The sequence below is a fragment of the Orussus abietinus genome, unplaced genomic scaffold (assembly GCF_000612105.2).
Source record: "Orussus abietinus isolate OABI.00-Male unplaced genomic scaffold, Oabi_2.0 scaffold343, whole genome shotgun sequence".
NCBI classification, from domain to species: domain Eukaryota; kingdom Metazoa; phylum Arthropoda; class Insecta; order Hymenoptera; family Orussidae; genus Orussus; species Orussus abietinus.
The window spans coordinates 46,792-62,987 of NW_019396000.1; the positions used below are offsets into that span (position 1 = coordinate 46,792).

The 16,196-nt window shown below is 49.8% G+C and overlaps 1 protein-coding gene across 3 annotated transcripts; it reads left to right on the forward strand.

Annotated features, from left to right (window-relative positions):
• The first annotated feature begins 1,398 nt into the window (after nt 1–1,398).
• LOC105697288 (ran-binding protein 9) lies at nt 1,399–14,551 on the forward strand. 3 transcript variants are annotated; one of them, XR_001103807.1, is made up of 8 exons: nt 1,399–1,606; nt 10,601–10,956; nt 11,070–11,257; nt 11,329–11,441; nt 11,527–11,958; nt 12,164–12,496; nt 12,573–12,756; nt 13,104–14,551. XR_001103807.1 is itself a non-coding variant. In XM_012420481.1 (7 exons), exons 1-7 carry the CDS (start codon nt 1,399–1,401, stop codon nt 12,704–12,706), a joined length of 1,764 nt encoding a protein of 587 aa, XP_012275904.1. In that variant the 3' UTR covers nt 12,707–14,551. The 3 variants fall into 3 exon arrangements, 2 of the variants coding, with proteins under 2 accessions (XP_012275904.1, XP_012275905.1); XM_012420481.1 differs by having other exon boundaries at nt 12,573–14,551; XM_012420482.2 differs by lacking the exon at nt 1,399–1,606 and adding an exon at nt 7,544–7,633 and having other exon boundaries at nt 12,573–14,551.
• Nucleotides 14,552–16,196: the final 1,645 nt, after the last annotated feature.

The following is a 16,196-nucleotide window of genomic DNA, read 5'->3' on the forward strand; positions in this document are numbered from 1 at the left end:
TCTCGAAAACGCTCGAAAAACTCGTGAAAACGCTCGAAAAATACTCGATAACGTTCGAATGCACTCTAAAAACACTCGATAACGCTCGAAAGCACTCTAAAAACACTCGAATACGGTTGAAAAACGCTCGGTAACGCTCAAAACTGGTCGAAAAATGCTCGATAACGCTTGAAAAAGCTCGAAACCGCGCTGAAAATGATCGAGGAACGCTCGAAAACGCTCGATAACGATCGATAACGCTCGAAAACGTTCGAAGACGTTCAAAAACGCTCTAGAAACACCTAAAAACGCTCGATAACGCTAGGAGGGAAATGTAAAAATCATGCCGAAATGACTCGGCTTATATCCGCAGTTAGGTAAGCTTCGGGAGGATTTTTCGCAGTTTTCGAGTCTCACGCATACTTGTCGAGTGTAGCGCCGAATGCACACATACTCAACGTCTCGACCCGTAACTTGGCGCTTGGCTGTTTGGGACGCGCGGAAATTTCTAGGAGCTATCGCACTCACACAGATTCGCTGCACGAGAGTTCCGTACGCGACACCGACGCGTGCCCTAAAGCTGCGCATCACGTCGACTTCGTGGCAACAATGTACTTAATAGTAGTAGGTAAGTAGATAAAGTCAAATGGAGCGGCACGAGTGTTCTTCCCTTACCATCAAAAGCGAGCAGTGTCGGTAAGCGTAGGTAAGCCACCACCGTCAACTGCCGCATGGTATTGCCAGAGATGGTATTACCATCACGAGTACGTGAGCCGCCAATGGCGACTGGTAGATGGTACCGTCATCGCGAGTGCGCAAGCTACTATCAGAAATTCGTTGCGCCGCCCTTGGGGGCAAAAAACGGTGAAAGCAAATGAACAAAACCAGAGGGCAGCACAGGATGCGATCTCACGATCCTGCCCGTAAGCAATCTCCCAACTCATCTCTGGCCTATACGTGATTCTTTAAGGCGTATTCATATAAAGTAGGTGCACGAAACGGGCAACATATCAATTGGTTTGTTCAATCGTCTTTTCCTGATTCCAAACCGACCACCATAGGCTAATCTCCAACACCTAACGTTCCCGTTCAACCAATCGGATTCGTTCGGCCGATTGCGACCGAGATATGAAATTTGCTCTGTTCGCTTCGTCATAACTACGGGTTTTATCGAAATAATTCACCCCGAGGTAAATTCCGATTAGCGTATATTACGCATGAGGATATTAATTTAATTAATTTTGAGCGGAACAATTCCTCAGGATCAGCCGCGTCGGCAGTTCGAGTCCCCCGACCGAGATGGCGCCACATCGTTGCGTCGGTTGCCGTTTCCGGCGCGAGAGGTCGCGTCAGCGAGGAGTTGCGCGGCGGAGCTGCGCATCACCGAGGTCTCTCGCAGGCAGCTGAGTGGGGCTGCGGATGACAATGATGGCTGCCACCAGCGAGGAACGGAGTGTTATGGAGCCCTCTCGGTCGAATTCCGGGCAAGGCCAGCCCGTGGACCGGCTGAAGATGCTCTACCCGATGGTGAACGAGGAGGAGACGCCGCTGCCGCGGTCCTGGAGCCCGAAGGACAAGTACAATTACATAGGCCTCTCGCAAAACAATCTCCGCGTTCATTACAAAGGTACGTGAGTCCTCCTGACCGAGGTCGGCCGATGCGTTCTCGGACGAGAGCTTTCCGCGCGGATCGCGCCGCGGCGGTGGAGGCTTGTCATTCGGCCGAAAGTCGTCGGAGACCCCCGCGACTCGCCACGAGGCGGTTCCTTCGGGGAGCTCGCCCGCGGGAGCGGAATATCGATTGAACATGGCAGAGCTCGGTTTTTCGCGTGTGTCAGCGACCCAAACAAAGGAATCAGCTGATCGCTCTCGGTCGCCCGCGACCGTTCCTCGGGGGGCCCGCGACGGGCCCCGAGACGGAGGACGGCCTTCGCCGCGGCCTTCCCTTCTCTTCTCCCTTGCCCTCGAGCCCGAGTTAATTCCGTCCAGGCCGACCGTGACGGGGGAAACGCGTGAAAAATAGTGCGCCCGGAGAGAGACCCGCGCAATGTCAATGACAGTTCTTCCTCCTGGACGGGTGCTCGAGGCTCGGGTCTCTCGCGGCCTCGCGCGCACGCACGCTCCTTCCCTTCGCTCGGCTCGACTCGCGCGCGCCTCCACCTCGGTGAGCGCTCGGCGAGTTCGCCGAGCGCGGCCTCGCGATGCCTCGATTTTCACTTTCCTCCGAGAGGCCGAGGGCGGAAGCGAGCTAGTCGTTTGCAGGCGAATCATCCCCGATCCGCGTCGCGGGACCGTCGCGATCGGACCGTTATCTCCACGGAATATCCCCCCTCCCTCTCCCCGGTGGCAACGTTCCGAAGGTCTGCCGAGAGTCGTGTCCCTTTTTCGGTCGATAGCGAGGACCGAGCTGATTTCCGTGGATCGGCCGATTGGGACGGTCGCTCGAGGCACCGCTCCCGGGGGTGAGGTCGAGACGTCAGCCTGCGACGCAGCGGACGACGTCGAGAGCGCGGCCCTTATCGCGAATCGCGTATCTGACCTCGGCCCCTCGGAGAACCGAGGCGACGCGGTCGAAACGTTGCCGGACGAGAGCGACCGCTTGGGTCGTCCGGAATTTTCACTTCCGATTTCCGGCCTCTTTCCCTCTCGCGGGCACCGAACGGCGCGCTCCCGGACGCTCGAGCTCAGTTGGCAGGAAAGTGAACGTCGGGAAATTCCGCTCGACGTCGAGGCGTTGAGACTGGGTCGTGGCCGCCGAAAGTCCTCCCCGTGTTAGATGCCTCTTGGCGGACGTTGTTCAGCCCTGCGGTTTGTCCATCGACGGTGGGCCTTCGGAAAGAATTGGGGGCCATTTTGGGGACTCGGTAATTTCCGGACGCGCTTTCGATCGAGGCCCTCCCTTCCCTGGGTCGAGGCAGCGTGCTTCGCGACGCATCGGTTAGGCTTACTCTCGGCCGAGATGGTCGATCGAGTATTTTCGACCGTGTAAGGCCTCGGATGCGGACGCTCGCTAACTCGCGCCGAAATAGCACGTGTGTCGGCCCCACCACCTTGCGCGGACCGTGCTGAGGCGATTGTACCGGTCGAAGTCGAGCCAGCGGATAGACGTTGGAAATTACCCTTTCTACCGGATTCGGTACGGTTAGGAAAACGTCCTACCGGGGGTAGGGTCGTTCGACCGGGGGTAACGGGAAGTCCCGGCAGTCGGGGAGGTTCTCAATCGATTTCTGGATCTCTCGAACGGCACGGTAGAGCCTATATGGTCAAAACTGTGAAAATGGGGAAAATGGGGAAAATGGCCACGCACGTCGACGCGGGGAGGCTCGAGGCGATCGAACGCGCGCGTAGGACACGCCGAGCCAACTTGGCGAATTATTGATTCGGAATGGTTAGGCCTTTTTCCCCCGAAGTCCTGAGTCCTGAACAAAGGAGACAGCTGGTCTCCGCGAATACTGTGAAAGGACTTCTCCTCGGGAGAGGTTTCTGGAAGGGACTGGACTGCTCGGGCCGGGCCCCGAAGAAGCACCGAAGAGGCCCCGAAGAGGAGACACTTTGGTCGCCAGCGACGCCGCCGATGTCGTAATACCGCGATCCGTCCATTGTCGGGTCGTGACTTGGGAATGGATAACGTCGCAATCGCGTTTCGTCACGATCGATCCTAGGTGTCTCCCGATCCGTCTCTCGCCCACGTGCCTCCGCGGAGACCTCGATCGATCGCCCACGAGCCCTTCGGGATAGGAAATCGGGCCTCGAGTGGCGAGTCCGTTTCTTGGCTCCGGATTAGGGGCCCTTTTCTCGCTCCTTCCGGAATATGCCCTGGGTACGTCGGAAGGGAAGGAAACGGAGAGGTGATCCGACCTTCTCGCTCGTCGGCGAACGGGGACGGAAAGCTCGTGAAAATTGATCGACCGAGTTCTTCACCGCGATCCGAGGAACTCGAAACGAGACGTCGAAATTCCGCTACCGCGTCCCGATGACGCGGTCGCATTACCTCGAGGGCGGGGACGTTCGAGGAACGGCCTCGGGGTGAAAGACGAAAGGAAAGAGGCGCCTTCTTAACGAGCTTCGGTCGAACCTACCCCCTCTAATCGACGGTGGTCAAGCCGTAAGGCTTTCTCTTGACGTCTCTTTGTCAGCGGGTCGGCGACGTCCTCGGTGGAAACCTTCCGCGCTCGCGGCCCGCAAGCGGCCGTGGTCGGACGTGCGCTCGAACGCGCACGAAGCCTGCCGGGAAAGCCTACACCATGCTCGATCGAATCCATTCGGATCGGACCGGACTGGTCCTGACTAGATCCGAGAGAAATAAACGTATTACTTTTCATAGACGTGGCTATATCGGGCAGGTATGTCAGACCAGATCGTTCGATCGTATCAGATCGGGCAAGATACCCATGAGGTGTACCTACGTCTATAACGAGTAACACGACCGATTGATTCGGATCTGATCCGATCTGAACCGATCTTGCCGACTGTAGCGTATAATCGTACAAGGGAATAAATAACAATTGCATATTCTCAGCAAAGGGCGGCGTTGCTGGGAAATTGTTGTAATATCTATTGTAAGGGCCGTGGATTATTTTCTTTTTGCGTGGAGCCAAAAACGCGTTGACGATCGCGACGATCGTTGACATTTAATTAACGACCGATTGCATTCTTCGGCTGATGATATACTCGTTATCAGCTGATGGAGCTAGCGATTAATTCCTGAAATCGTTGATTTCCCTCGGGAGTGGTCCCGCGGTTTTGGATCTGGACGTTTCACGAGCGTTCGTGGTGCTTCTGTACGTGGTGATGTGCATTTCGAGGAGGAGTGATCCAATTTCCATTTCGACTCTGTCCGAGGAACCGAAGAATGGGGGGAGGATGAATACCCTGGATGCGTGGAATCGCGTAGGTGGAGTCGTTTTGGACGTTGATGGGGCGTCGCGGCGTCGGCGAGGCGCGCGGTGACTGGGATACCGGGGGCTACGTTGAGAGGGTCAGTGACTGGAGTTGGAGGGAGACGGCCGTACTTTTACGCAGGGGTAGGGGCTACGCATCCGCTTCGAGGGTGGAGCACCGACGAAACGTACCGATTCCCATCGATTTGATTTTCCTTCTCCCGATCGAGGGGTCGGCGCTCGCTCACTCGACCCGTACGTCTGTTTGAACCTGGAATTCAGTTAGAGGTACAAACACAATGAACAGGCTTATTGGAATGTTTCTGTAATGTAGACGTTAGTGCCAATTTTTCTTTTTGTACAAAAACCAGAGCCGTTAAAAAAAGATAAAAAAAAACTATGAAAATGGTCATTTTAACGTTTTCGACGTTCTGGGAGGCTCGGAATTTTCCTAACGCCAGGGAACCCATTAGAGTCGAAAAATCCAAATTTCCACGACTTCGGATATTGTTTATCTTTTTGAACGGCTCTGGTTTTTGTAAAGAAAAAAAAATGTCACAAACAAAACTCGATATGACACAAACGTTTGCATCATAGAAACATTCCAATAAGCCTGTTCATTTTGTTTGTGCCCTCAAACTGGATTCCAGGTTCACACAGCCGACCCGTACCGCCCTCTGTGGGACCGTTTATCGAATTCGGGGAATATTGACGCAATAATGAGACTAGTGAGGTTTCGAGTTGAGTACTTTACCAACTCGCGTTGCTGGAATTCCTAAACACTGCCGACTCGAGTTTGGACTCGAGTAGACAACTCGGTGAAGAAGGGAGGAACGCGTGCGCATGTATACGGCGCAGCCAGTCGAGTAATGCGGTTTCGCTCTCGTATCTTGAATCGATTCATACCGATAACTCGAGGTACAATAAGAATGATTCGAGTTGACTCGAATCGACGAGTCGAGATATTCAACGGTACCACTCGAATTCTGGCGCCGACCGAGCGGAGAATCTCGCAGGAGTCCGAGCGCGACGTCGTCCGCGATGATTAACTTTTGTTAATTGCAATTTACGCGGCCGAAGCCGAGGAGACTCAGGGAAACGACCGGGCGTCACTCCCTCCCGAGGGTGAACCCGATGGATCGCGCGAGCCCGCCTGCTGCGTCGTCGTCGAGCCCGGTTGACCCAGTGACCCAGTTGCGACCTCGCCGTCCGCCGAGGTCCCGGCTCTCCCCAATTTCTGGCCGAACCCCGGGGACTGGCCCACTCGACTCGAAGGAGCCCCGCGAGGATCGGCCATTTCCTCCGGCCCTGGGAAATCGACTCGTCCACCTATGACCGGTCGCGATCGCGGAGGTGGAAATCGTAGACGGGATCGCGCGGTTTAAGGACGCATGAATACACATGTAGGCCAAAGATCACATTATATTCGCAATGCCGTGGAAAGATCACCACTCCCATTGGCCATGGTTTTCCCTCGGTCGGTCGAGCGAGGTACACCTTCTGCTCGCGAATGCAGGGCGCCCAGCTCGACGTTTTTACGGCGGCGCGCGTCGAGGACGTGATATTTGCCACGAGCGGCGTTCAGTCGAAACACTGTCTAGCAATACTCTTCTCCGTTTTTTTATTATTATTATTTTTTAAATTATTTTTTTAACGAACTAAGCCGTTCGGCCGAGCGTCGTCGGCGAACGTCGCGACGATCGCGCCGCGTGGGCATCGACGCGTCACGCGACGCGACGCGATCGCACTTACTCGACTGGATCGAGTCTCCGCGAAATTATTAAACGCCGTTTCCATCAAGCGAGGATGGCTACGAAACGAGATTATCCGAGAAGTCAAGTGGCCGTTTCGATATCATGTACCTTACGGTGAAATCCGTGGAACCGGTGCCATGGGTACCCTGAGAAACAAATTCGAGGTTTCCATTCATTGAATGTTAAAAATTCCCATCTAAATTCACGTGCGCGATCATTAGTGATTTCGATACCACAATAAATTGCAGCAATATTACATTGTCTCCGTGATATTGCGTTCGGCATCTGAAAGAAGTCAAAGAAGATTATAACGTAAAGTTACATGCAATTTAAGTGAAAATGCATTAATACCGTAAATATACGATGTTACGGGTATTTATAGATTTACTAAATTGTAATTTTCCCATTTTACGTTTTTCTACGTGAAAGTGAAAAACATGAGGTGTGTACAGGTGTGTTTCCATCGATTTTAATCAGTGTTCGACCGAACCGATTGTTAACGTTGCACGTAGAGTAACGTGGCGTGAAATGTCGAATGGATGGAACTCTTTTCGACGTTAACTTGTGCTGGACCGTTCTTTCCTTTTAAAACAATACATTGTTTAATCTTGCAGCACGTTTGAGCTGTAAACAGGCCGAGCGTACGCGGGTAACGGATTTTCGCGACCCTCGTGCTCTGAGTTGGTATTCCATATACTACAGAGAGAAAGACATAATTCTACGTGAAAAATAGTGCTAAACGCTACCACTATGATCTGTGAAATGGGCGCCAGTCTCTGAAAGGGATATGTTGTACAACTATAATTTTTAGAATTATTCTTCTTTTATTTTTTTTTTAATTATTTTTTTCCCTTTTAGCGCTTCCGCACATCCCTTTAGGGACTGGCACGTGTTTTACAGCTCGTAGTGGTAATGTTTAACGCTATTTTTTTTTCCGTGTAGGGGAGCGCCGGATCCCGAGCCGGACTCGAGCAGAAGAGGCCGAGCCCCACTCGTCGTCCCGTTACCGTAACAGCATCCGTAAGTGCCGTGAAAATCGAGGAAACCGTTCTCTCATACTACTCCGTACTACTCCGTACTAATCCATAGTACGGGCGCACGCGGTTCGATCGCCGTTAGCGTCGATTCGCGACCGATTCAACGGCAGCTAGGCCGGGGAGGAAAATCCACGGCCGCCGATTGGCCCGTCTCGAATTCTTACGGTAAATCCCACCGCATAAATATTAATGCGTTTTATCAAGCAATGCGCGCGATACCTTTTTCCGCGCACGGACGGGAGTTAGCGCGCGCGCGTCATTTGCGGTAAGTGCGCATGAATGCACCATTCATAACGTACGGTGTCGCTGCGCCGCCATGTTATTTACATGCTGACCGAGATTGTACCGAGGAATTACACCGTGCGAGTTTAAAATGCTTTCCGAGCTTTCGGCGGAATTACCTGGGCGAGGGAACGCGTCGAACGTAATTTACGTGACGGAGCTTCGAAGGTGCACCGCCGATGTACCCTGGCGAGGTTACGCGTCGAGTGTTCGATTGCGAGCCGTAACCCTTCCCTTTTCTCTTCTCCGAATCTTTAGAGCAATTATGAAACTCCACCATCGTTGTACTTGGTCGATCGCCTCGAGCTCTTTCGAACGTTGGTTCGTAAATCGGTGCGCGCGGCTCGCGAGATAATTCACGGATGCTCGACGCACTCGTTAATCTACATTGTTAAAAAAAAAAGGCATAAATTTCATACACTTTTAATACATAAGGTTGTAGTATAATTATGAGTTTTATGTCTCGGCAGTGAATTAGTACACATTTATCATGAAATTCTAAGGAAACTTAAAATTTCATAACATCGTGCTGCAATTTTACGCGATTCCGCGGAAAAATGATAAATATCGATATTTGAAAGTCAGTATGTATTGTTTATGAGGTTTTTAAATGGGGTCTCAGTTTTGTGATCGTGTACATAAGTTTATTTTTAAACAAAGTATCAGTGGCATTGGCAGGGTGCATCTTAGCGACCTTCTTCAGTGAGAGTAATACTCCACTAATATTCGAAATGACTCCGGTATGGAAATATTAAATAGGATACTACGGTAGCATAATGGTCAACATGATTGCTGTTTACCCGCGAGTCTCGGGTTCGGTTCCCCGACAATCGCAAAAAGATTTTTCCAGCGTTCATGACAGGGCTGCCTATAAAGACGTACTCGTAATCAGACATGCCCGGGACAAACGTCAAATTTGTTTGTCCGCGGGAGAAACGTTTAAAGTCAGGCAATGCTCGACAGAAATTTATCCCATATGTTATAAAATCAGTATATCATGTTCGGATAAAATTTCGAACGTTGTTAGAATTGTAATATCTTCTTTAACAGTGTAGGGTTGCGTAAACGCCGCGCAGAAGTTGAAGCGTTACAGTCGTTTAAGGGGACGTGGAAAGTGGCATCCAAAAGCTCAATCGTTCATAAAACTTTTCTACGCACTAGCTGTCTCAAATCGTTTCATACTTTAAAACGTGAATACGGAGACCCAAAGGTAGGTCCTAAAACTCGCGAAATGTCATTTTGTTATAAACTATTTTTAAAATACCTATAAACAAATTTAAAAATAATTGAAATTTCATGAGGTTCATGACCTTCCTTATAGTCTCCCCATTCACGTTGTAACGTTTCAAACTATTCGGTAAACCGAGTTGGGAGAAAAGTAGTATAAAGAAAACCTCTTCGACGCCACTTTCACATCCCCTTAACGTATGTACGACGCCGTGTAACGGGGAACGCTAGATGCGTAGATGCACTTTTAAGGAATCGTTGCATATTCCCGCGTCGAAATTATTTCATCTTCCTCGAGCATGTATGCGTACAAGACGTGCGAGTCGGAAGCTCGGATTAACTTCCCTGGTCGGCGGTCGCGAAGTCGTAGGTCGCTCGACGCGTCTCTCAGGGTCGGTGGAGTCGCTCGCGCTTACGTTCGCGTAACGAATCTCCCGATGCGTGGCAATATATAAACGGATGCCTGCCAACGAGCGCGCTGGTGTCGCGGTTTTATTGTGTTATCGCCGAGTTATCGCGCGTTCGGAGGAAAGGCGCCGCTCGTTCGGTGCGAGACGAGCGTAGAAAGGGTGAAGAAAGCGGTCTCACTGTTTCGACGGTTTCGACAAAACGACGAAAACCCTTCGGAGTTACCAAAAATGACGGATTAGGACCGTTCGATATCTAGCATTAAATACGGGATCTTTTACTTATCGGTAATTGTCGCTATATCGTTGTTTCAGTATTTACCAAAGCTCGAGTTTCCATTTCTCGCTGTAGCATTTATACCATGGTCTCGATAATTACGGAAAGTCGAGTATATGGCAACGCGTCAGAAATGATCGAAACTTGATGTTTGATTTTTGATAAAAAAAATTAAGAATTATCACGTAACATCGTTTGAAGTGTTCTTTTCTTATTAAAAACATTAATGAAAGTACCGAGCTTGGATATGTCGAACTTTGGTCATTTTTATAGTTACAGGGTGTATGTTAAAAATGGCGGACACGGTTTACTCAGGGCTATCCTTGTTGGAAATGGCGTCAAATAATTTTCTACTATTGTTTTCTATAGTGAATAGTTTATTTGAAATAATCAATTGAAATATAGCTAATGAGGTGCGTCGATTAGAAAAATGCGAATTGAGAAGCTCGCTTTAAGTTGTCTACCACCGCAGACAACGGAGTGTAGCCGATTCGCGTTCGGCTAATCCACGGGCATGATTAGCTATCTTTCCATTAATTAGTAAAAGAAAATTATGCACTTTAGAGAAAAGATAGGACGTTTCGTCTCCATTTTCGACAAGGATCACGATGTTTAAATCGTGTCCACAATTTTTTAAACATCCTGTATCTCGGTCAGATGGTTAAGACCCTGGACAAGATGGTCTTCCTCGAGGGCGATCACGAGATTGAAGGATCCGGGCGTTCGTTTAGTTAATAAGAGTCGTTTTTCTATGCAGGTTACGGGAAAACACACAAAGACGCTGCCAGTGTCCGCACAACGCACTCCATACCGGCTGCCTGCGGTCTGTACTACTTCGAGGTGAAAATCGTGAGCAAGGGAAGGGACGGGTACATGGGCATAGGCCTCTCCGCGCACGGTGTCAACGTGAACAGACTTCCCGGATGGGACAAGCACTCTTACGGGTACCACGGCGACGACGGCCACAGCTTCTGTTCCTCGGGCACCGGCCAGCCGTACGGGCCAACCTTCACCACCGGTGACGTCATCGGTTGCGGCGTCAACCTCGTGGACAACACGGCTTTTTACACGAAGAACGGCCATCATTTGGGCATCGCCTTCACCGATCTACCTGTAAGGAACCGGCGCACCGGCGACGTCTTCTAAAGAGTCGTCCCTTTAGCGCCAAGTAGCGGTAACGCAGCTGATCCGCGCGACTCGATTTAACTCCGTCAATTTCTTCTCAGCCTAATCTGTATCCAACGGTGGGCCTGCAAACACCGGGCGAGGTCGTGGATGCAAATTTCGGCCAGTCCCCGTTCGTCTTCGACATCGGCGACATGATCAACGAGCTTCGGGCACGGACGAGACTACGAATTATTAATTTCTCCACTTTGGATCTTGGACAGGGCCAGTGGCAGGCTGTCCTTCACAAGTGAGTGTCGATTTAACGCGGCGCGAATCGCTCGTAGATAATCCGCGACCTCTTTCCTTTGATCCCGACAGAATGGTGTCCACGTACCTCGTCCATCACGGTTACTGCGCCACCGCCGAAGCCTTCGCCAGCAGTACGGGTCAAGTCTTCGAGGAAGACTTCAATTCTATTAAAAATAGGCAAAGTGAGTTTGGAGGGGTGTCTTGGCCAGTCCGAGTATCGCCAGATCGAGGGACGACGGTGACTTAACGTGCCGATTCGATTCGTAGGAATTTTAAAATTGGTCCTAGCCGGCCGCATGGGCGAGGCGATCGATCTGACCAGTCGGTTATATCCGGGACTTCTGGAACGCGATCCCAACCTGATGTTCGCTCTCAAGTGCCGCCAGTTCGTCGAGATGGTGAACGGCAGCGACTCCGAAGTTTGCCAGAGTACCAATGAGAACCAAACTAGCGTTATACAATCGACCAAAGCTTACGCGAAGTCTTCGACCAACGGAAACGTCGAGGACATGAATCTAAATAATACTTTAAACGGTGCCAGCGACCAGCAGTTCATAAACGGCCAGATCGAAGACGACGTGGACATGGAGGAGACTACCATGGGAACGATGAACGGTATCAAGAGCAACAACGGGTACCAAAATGGCAATCCCAGCGCAAACGGGTTCAAGTGTCAAAACGGCGAAGACGTAGACATGGGTGAGGCAATGTCTTCCGTATATACACGCGATTGCTCTCTTCTTTATGTTTAATACGATCTCAAGGTTTTTAGGGCCGCGCGTAGTTGGACGCGGGAGCGGGACGAGAGGCGCGTTCGGATTCCCACGCGAATAGAATAGTTTTTGCGGAGCCAATCGATCGCGGTTGCAGTTAATGCCCTCGTCCCCGACCTGTCTGTTCGCAGAAGTCGACGGCACCGGTCAGAGCCAACAGCAGCAAAACGGCAACTGCGTCGTCGGGGTCGACGGGGTGACGAGCGTCGGGAAGAACAACAAGAAGCAGCTGTGCGGCGGCAATAAGCAGGCTATCGAAAAGATGCTGGAATTCGGCAGGCAGTTGTACTCCCAGTCGATACATCTCAGGCAGCAGCACGGCAAGAACGAGGAGAACAAGAAGATGTTGCAGGATGCGTTCAGTCTGTTGGCTTACTCGAACCCGTGGAACTCACCGGTCGGGTGGCAGTTGGATCCGCAACAGAGGGAAACAGTATGCGCCAGGCTTAACTCCGCCATTCTCGGTAAACGTCATGCCGTAACCCGCGCGCTCTTCGGTTCCTCAGGGTGGAGGATAATCTCCGGCTTTGCTTCCCTCAGAGTCCAGCAATTTGCCGCGTCGACCGCCCCTGGAGGTGGCGGTGTCTCACGCCAGAGAGTTGGTACGCCTGATGTCGAGTGTCGGCCTCGGAGCCTGCGGGTTCGCGGTGGTAGATAACATTATTCAATATTGACGGTGCCTCCCTCTGCTCCCACGACCGCCCCTTCTGCCGGCCCGTGTGTGGTAAGTCCGAGCTAGACTGTACATATAGAAATATGAATCTAACGACCTGTGCCTGAGTGCGCAAAGGTATATACCAAATCGGAAAGCGGAAAGCGATGTGCTTCTTAGGGTCGCTCTCGGGGCCTAGTAACCGCAGGTCGGCGGGCACAGCTGTCAAAAACAGCTGTTTGCGCCCAGCTATACCTGTCTACCGCTTACCGAGAGAGCATGATACGTTCGCGATCGACTCGAGGCGGAGTATAACGGCTACACGTAGCTCGTTAGCAAGATGTACGCATCTCCTCGAGGGCAGTGACTCGAGTCAAACCGATGTCCTGGAGGTGGTGAAAAAACCAAGGATCTTTTAGGACGCGGAGACGGAACGTGGAGCAGATGATTCTGTTGACGCAGCAACATCGCGATGTCGCGTGCCTCTTCAGCTAGAGCAACCCGATTAATCGGCGATACTCGGCTAGATCTCACACCACTGACACGACATAAGATGAACGTTCAGACCTGCCAACCAAAATGACACTTGACGTTTTTAGCTTAAAAACACACGCGGAACGAGATAGATACGAACTGGGAGTCGCAGAGAGGGGAGGAGAGAGGAAACGAACGAGCGAGCGAGCGAGAGAGATCGAAAGGGAGGGAGAGAAAGAGGGACGGGAAATGAGAGAACTGGCCAATTTTGCGCGTGTATGTACCGCCGAATCTACCAAGAGCAAAGAGGACGGCGGTGAGCGCCGTGCTCCCTCGTTTCCAGATGCTTGTCGAACGCTCAACTGGTACGGCCAAGCGCGATGGCTTCCACTTTGCCATATTCCTTTTTTTTTTATTTCACTTTATGAATTATCTTACTTTTTTTTTTTTTGTAACTCCTTATTAAGACTTGCCCTTCGGTTTGTCCAGCGCGCCGAGCCGCCTGTCTCGTTCCTATGCCTTAACAATCGTGTGCAATACCGTGGTCGCAGTCGATCGAGCAATCAAGTGCGGAAACGTCACCGTAGCTCAGCCTTTACTTCTTGTTTGTTGTTCGGCCAAAAAGGCTTTGCCCGAATTTCTCAACCGTCCGAGGATGAAGACGTCGAAGTATCGCGTTATCTTGGATCTCGGGTTTCTTTCTTTGTTATTGTTGGGAGGAAAATTGGTTGGTACTTTTAGTGAAAAGAAACGGATGAAATAAAAGAGATTTTACGTTTCACTTTGCACTGTTACCTCCGTCGTGTGACTTTCACCGTGTTCGTTTTCGGTGTAGGATTTATGTGTCAGTGGAAATTTCTGGCATTAGGGTCCGTAAGTTAAAGAAAAAGAAAAGGCGTCCCATTAAAAAGAGATCCATCGACATCGAATATTTTCTTGTGGAAAATCAGTTTGGCAACCCTTCGCACTGTAGACCATTGCGGAGGTTCGTTTTAAGGACGATTGCCTACTGGCCGGTTCTGCGAGAAAAAAAAAATGTCTGTGATATGTGGACGAAAAAGTAAAAAAAAAAAAAGAGAAATTACAGTGAAAACGAACCTAGAGATCCTTTCATTCGACTGGCGCTCGCAATTGTCTGGGAACGAGGGAACGTATTCATTTTAGAGATGGACAAGGTCTTACGTTTATATATAAATAATTATCAGAAGCAAAAACAAAAACTTAACTAAGGAACGATCTTGTACTCTATACTAAGTAATTGTTTTTTATATGCGACATAGTATATTATTATATTATATATTATTAAAGAAGAAAAGAAAGGAAATCGTATGCAGCTAGGCGTAAGCGTGCGTTTAAATACAATAATTTACTATATATACAACAGAAAAAAAAACAATATAAATTAAATAGGTTTACTCGAATTAAATGATTTTTAGTGTTACGTTTTATGTACTATAGATAGCGCTAAAATGCGAAATATGAGCGAATACAAACAATATCTTGGAAAAAAAAACCACACAGAAAGATTTGAAGTGATTTTTTGTCTCATTCGTATGCCATTACGAGGCGCCTTGACTAGGACCCTTCGAGTCTTAAGGACTCTTGTACAGGGTGAATCAGGACTATGCTCCAGGACCGTCGAATAAACCCGATCAGCTGACACGGCCGAGGAATTGCAGACTCGATCCTACAGGGGCCGTAAAATCGCATAATGTACTTCTGGTGTTGGGCCGTGTGAATTTATTTACAACGAGGAAACGAAGTATCGCAATTTACTAAAAAAAATTCCAATTAGATGTCAGCAATGATGACCCGTACGGATAAAAGCAACAACCTGCAGTTGCATGTGCTTCTTTCTCACTGTTCGCAAATAATGCTCGGAAATTCGTTACTTGCATTTCCAAACGAGAAGATACAATGGTAATTCGCAATTTCATACTCGCGAACGACACACGACGCGCTATGATTCGCTGTTTGTATAAACTAGCCACGAAATCGCCCAATACTGTCCGCGAGCGAGTCGATGGCTGTTTCCGATGACCGGGCAAAAGTTGGAAGTCCCACAGTGCAAAATACGCGTTACGAGAACCTATCGAAAAATGTTCGTTTCTTGATTTCTCGTTACTTTCCCCAACCGCTTTTCCCGTTGTAAGTGTATCTCCTTTCCCCGCTGCCCGCGTCCCGTCCCCGCACGCGTCGCCGATTGTAACGCGTTTACCTAACATAATTTTAATTTTTCCGTTTTTATTATTGCTTACAGATAAATATTACATATATACATATATATATATACACATATACATATATCTACGAAATATTTGTTTAATATATATACATAGTTTGCAATACTTTTTTCATTGTTTTCCCCAAGTTTTCGCTCCGGTTCCCCAGAGAAGACGCTTCCGGTGCGTTCCTCGTTTAATTCGACTTCCCGTTAAGTCGATCCCGGGAAAGAAAATCTTGCGCGACGTCTTACCGCAATTCTTACGCTACCCGTAGGAATATTCGCGACGTCTTTCCGTTTTCTCACCGGAGCGCGAGCCGCATTGCGGAAACGCCGCTAGGAAATTAAACGAAAGTTTGGCCGATGTTAAATCTCGCGGTTACGCTATACCGTTGCCGTTATTACGTGTCTTTGCTCAAGACGAAGGCAAACGAAGCGTCTCCGTCACCCTTCACTTTCCGTTCGGGGCCATGATTTTCGCGAACGATTTTCTTTCGCCGCGCAGACTCCTTCTCGCTACTTTCGCGATCTCTCCCTTAAGATTTGTCGAACGATCGACGTTACTTTCGTAGCCGTCGAGTCTGAAGGGAGCAAACGATTTAAGGTGATACGAAAGTGGCAGCTGGGGGATCAATCGGTTATGTAACTTTTCTGTAAATTGGATGTACGGAATCCTTTGGAACTTTACCACGCGAATATAGAGGCCCTAGGGAAGATCTCGACACTCTCGAAATCCCATTTCTGATGAATAACTAAGAAGATGTTCATAAATGAATGTAAAAGAATTTGAGTTTCATGGATGTTAGGACCTTTC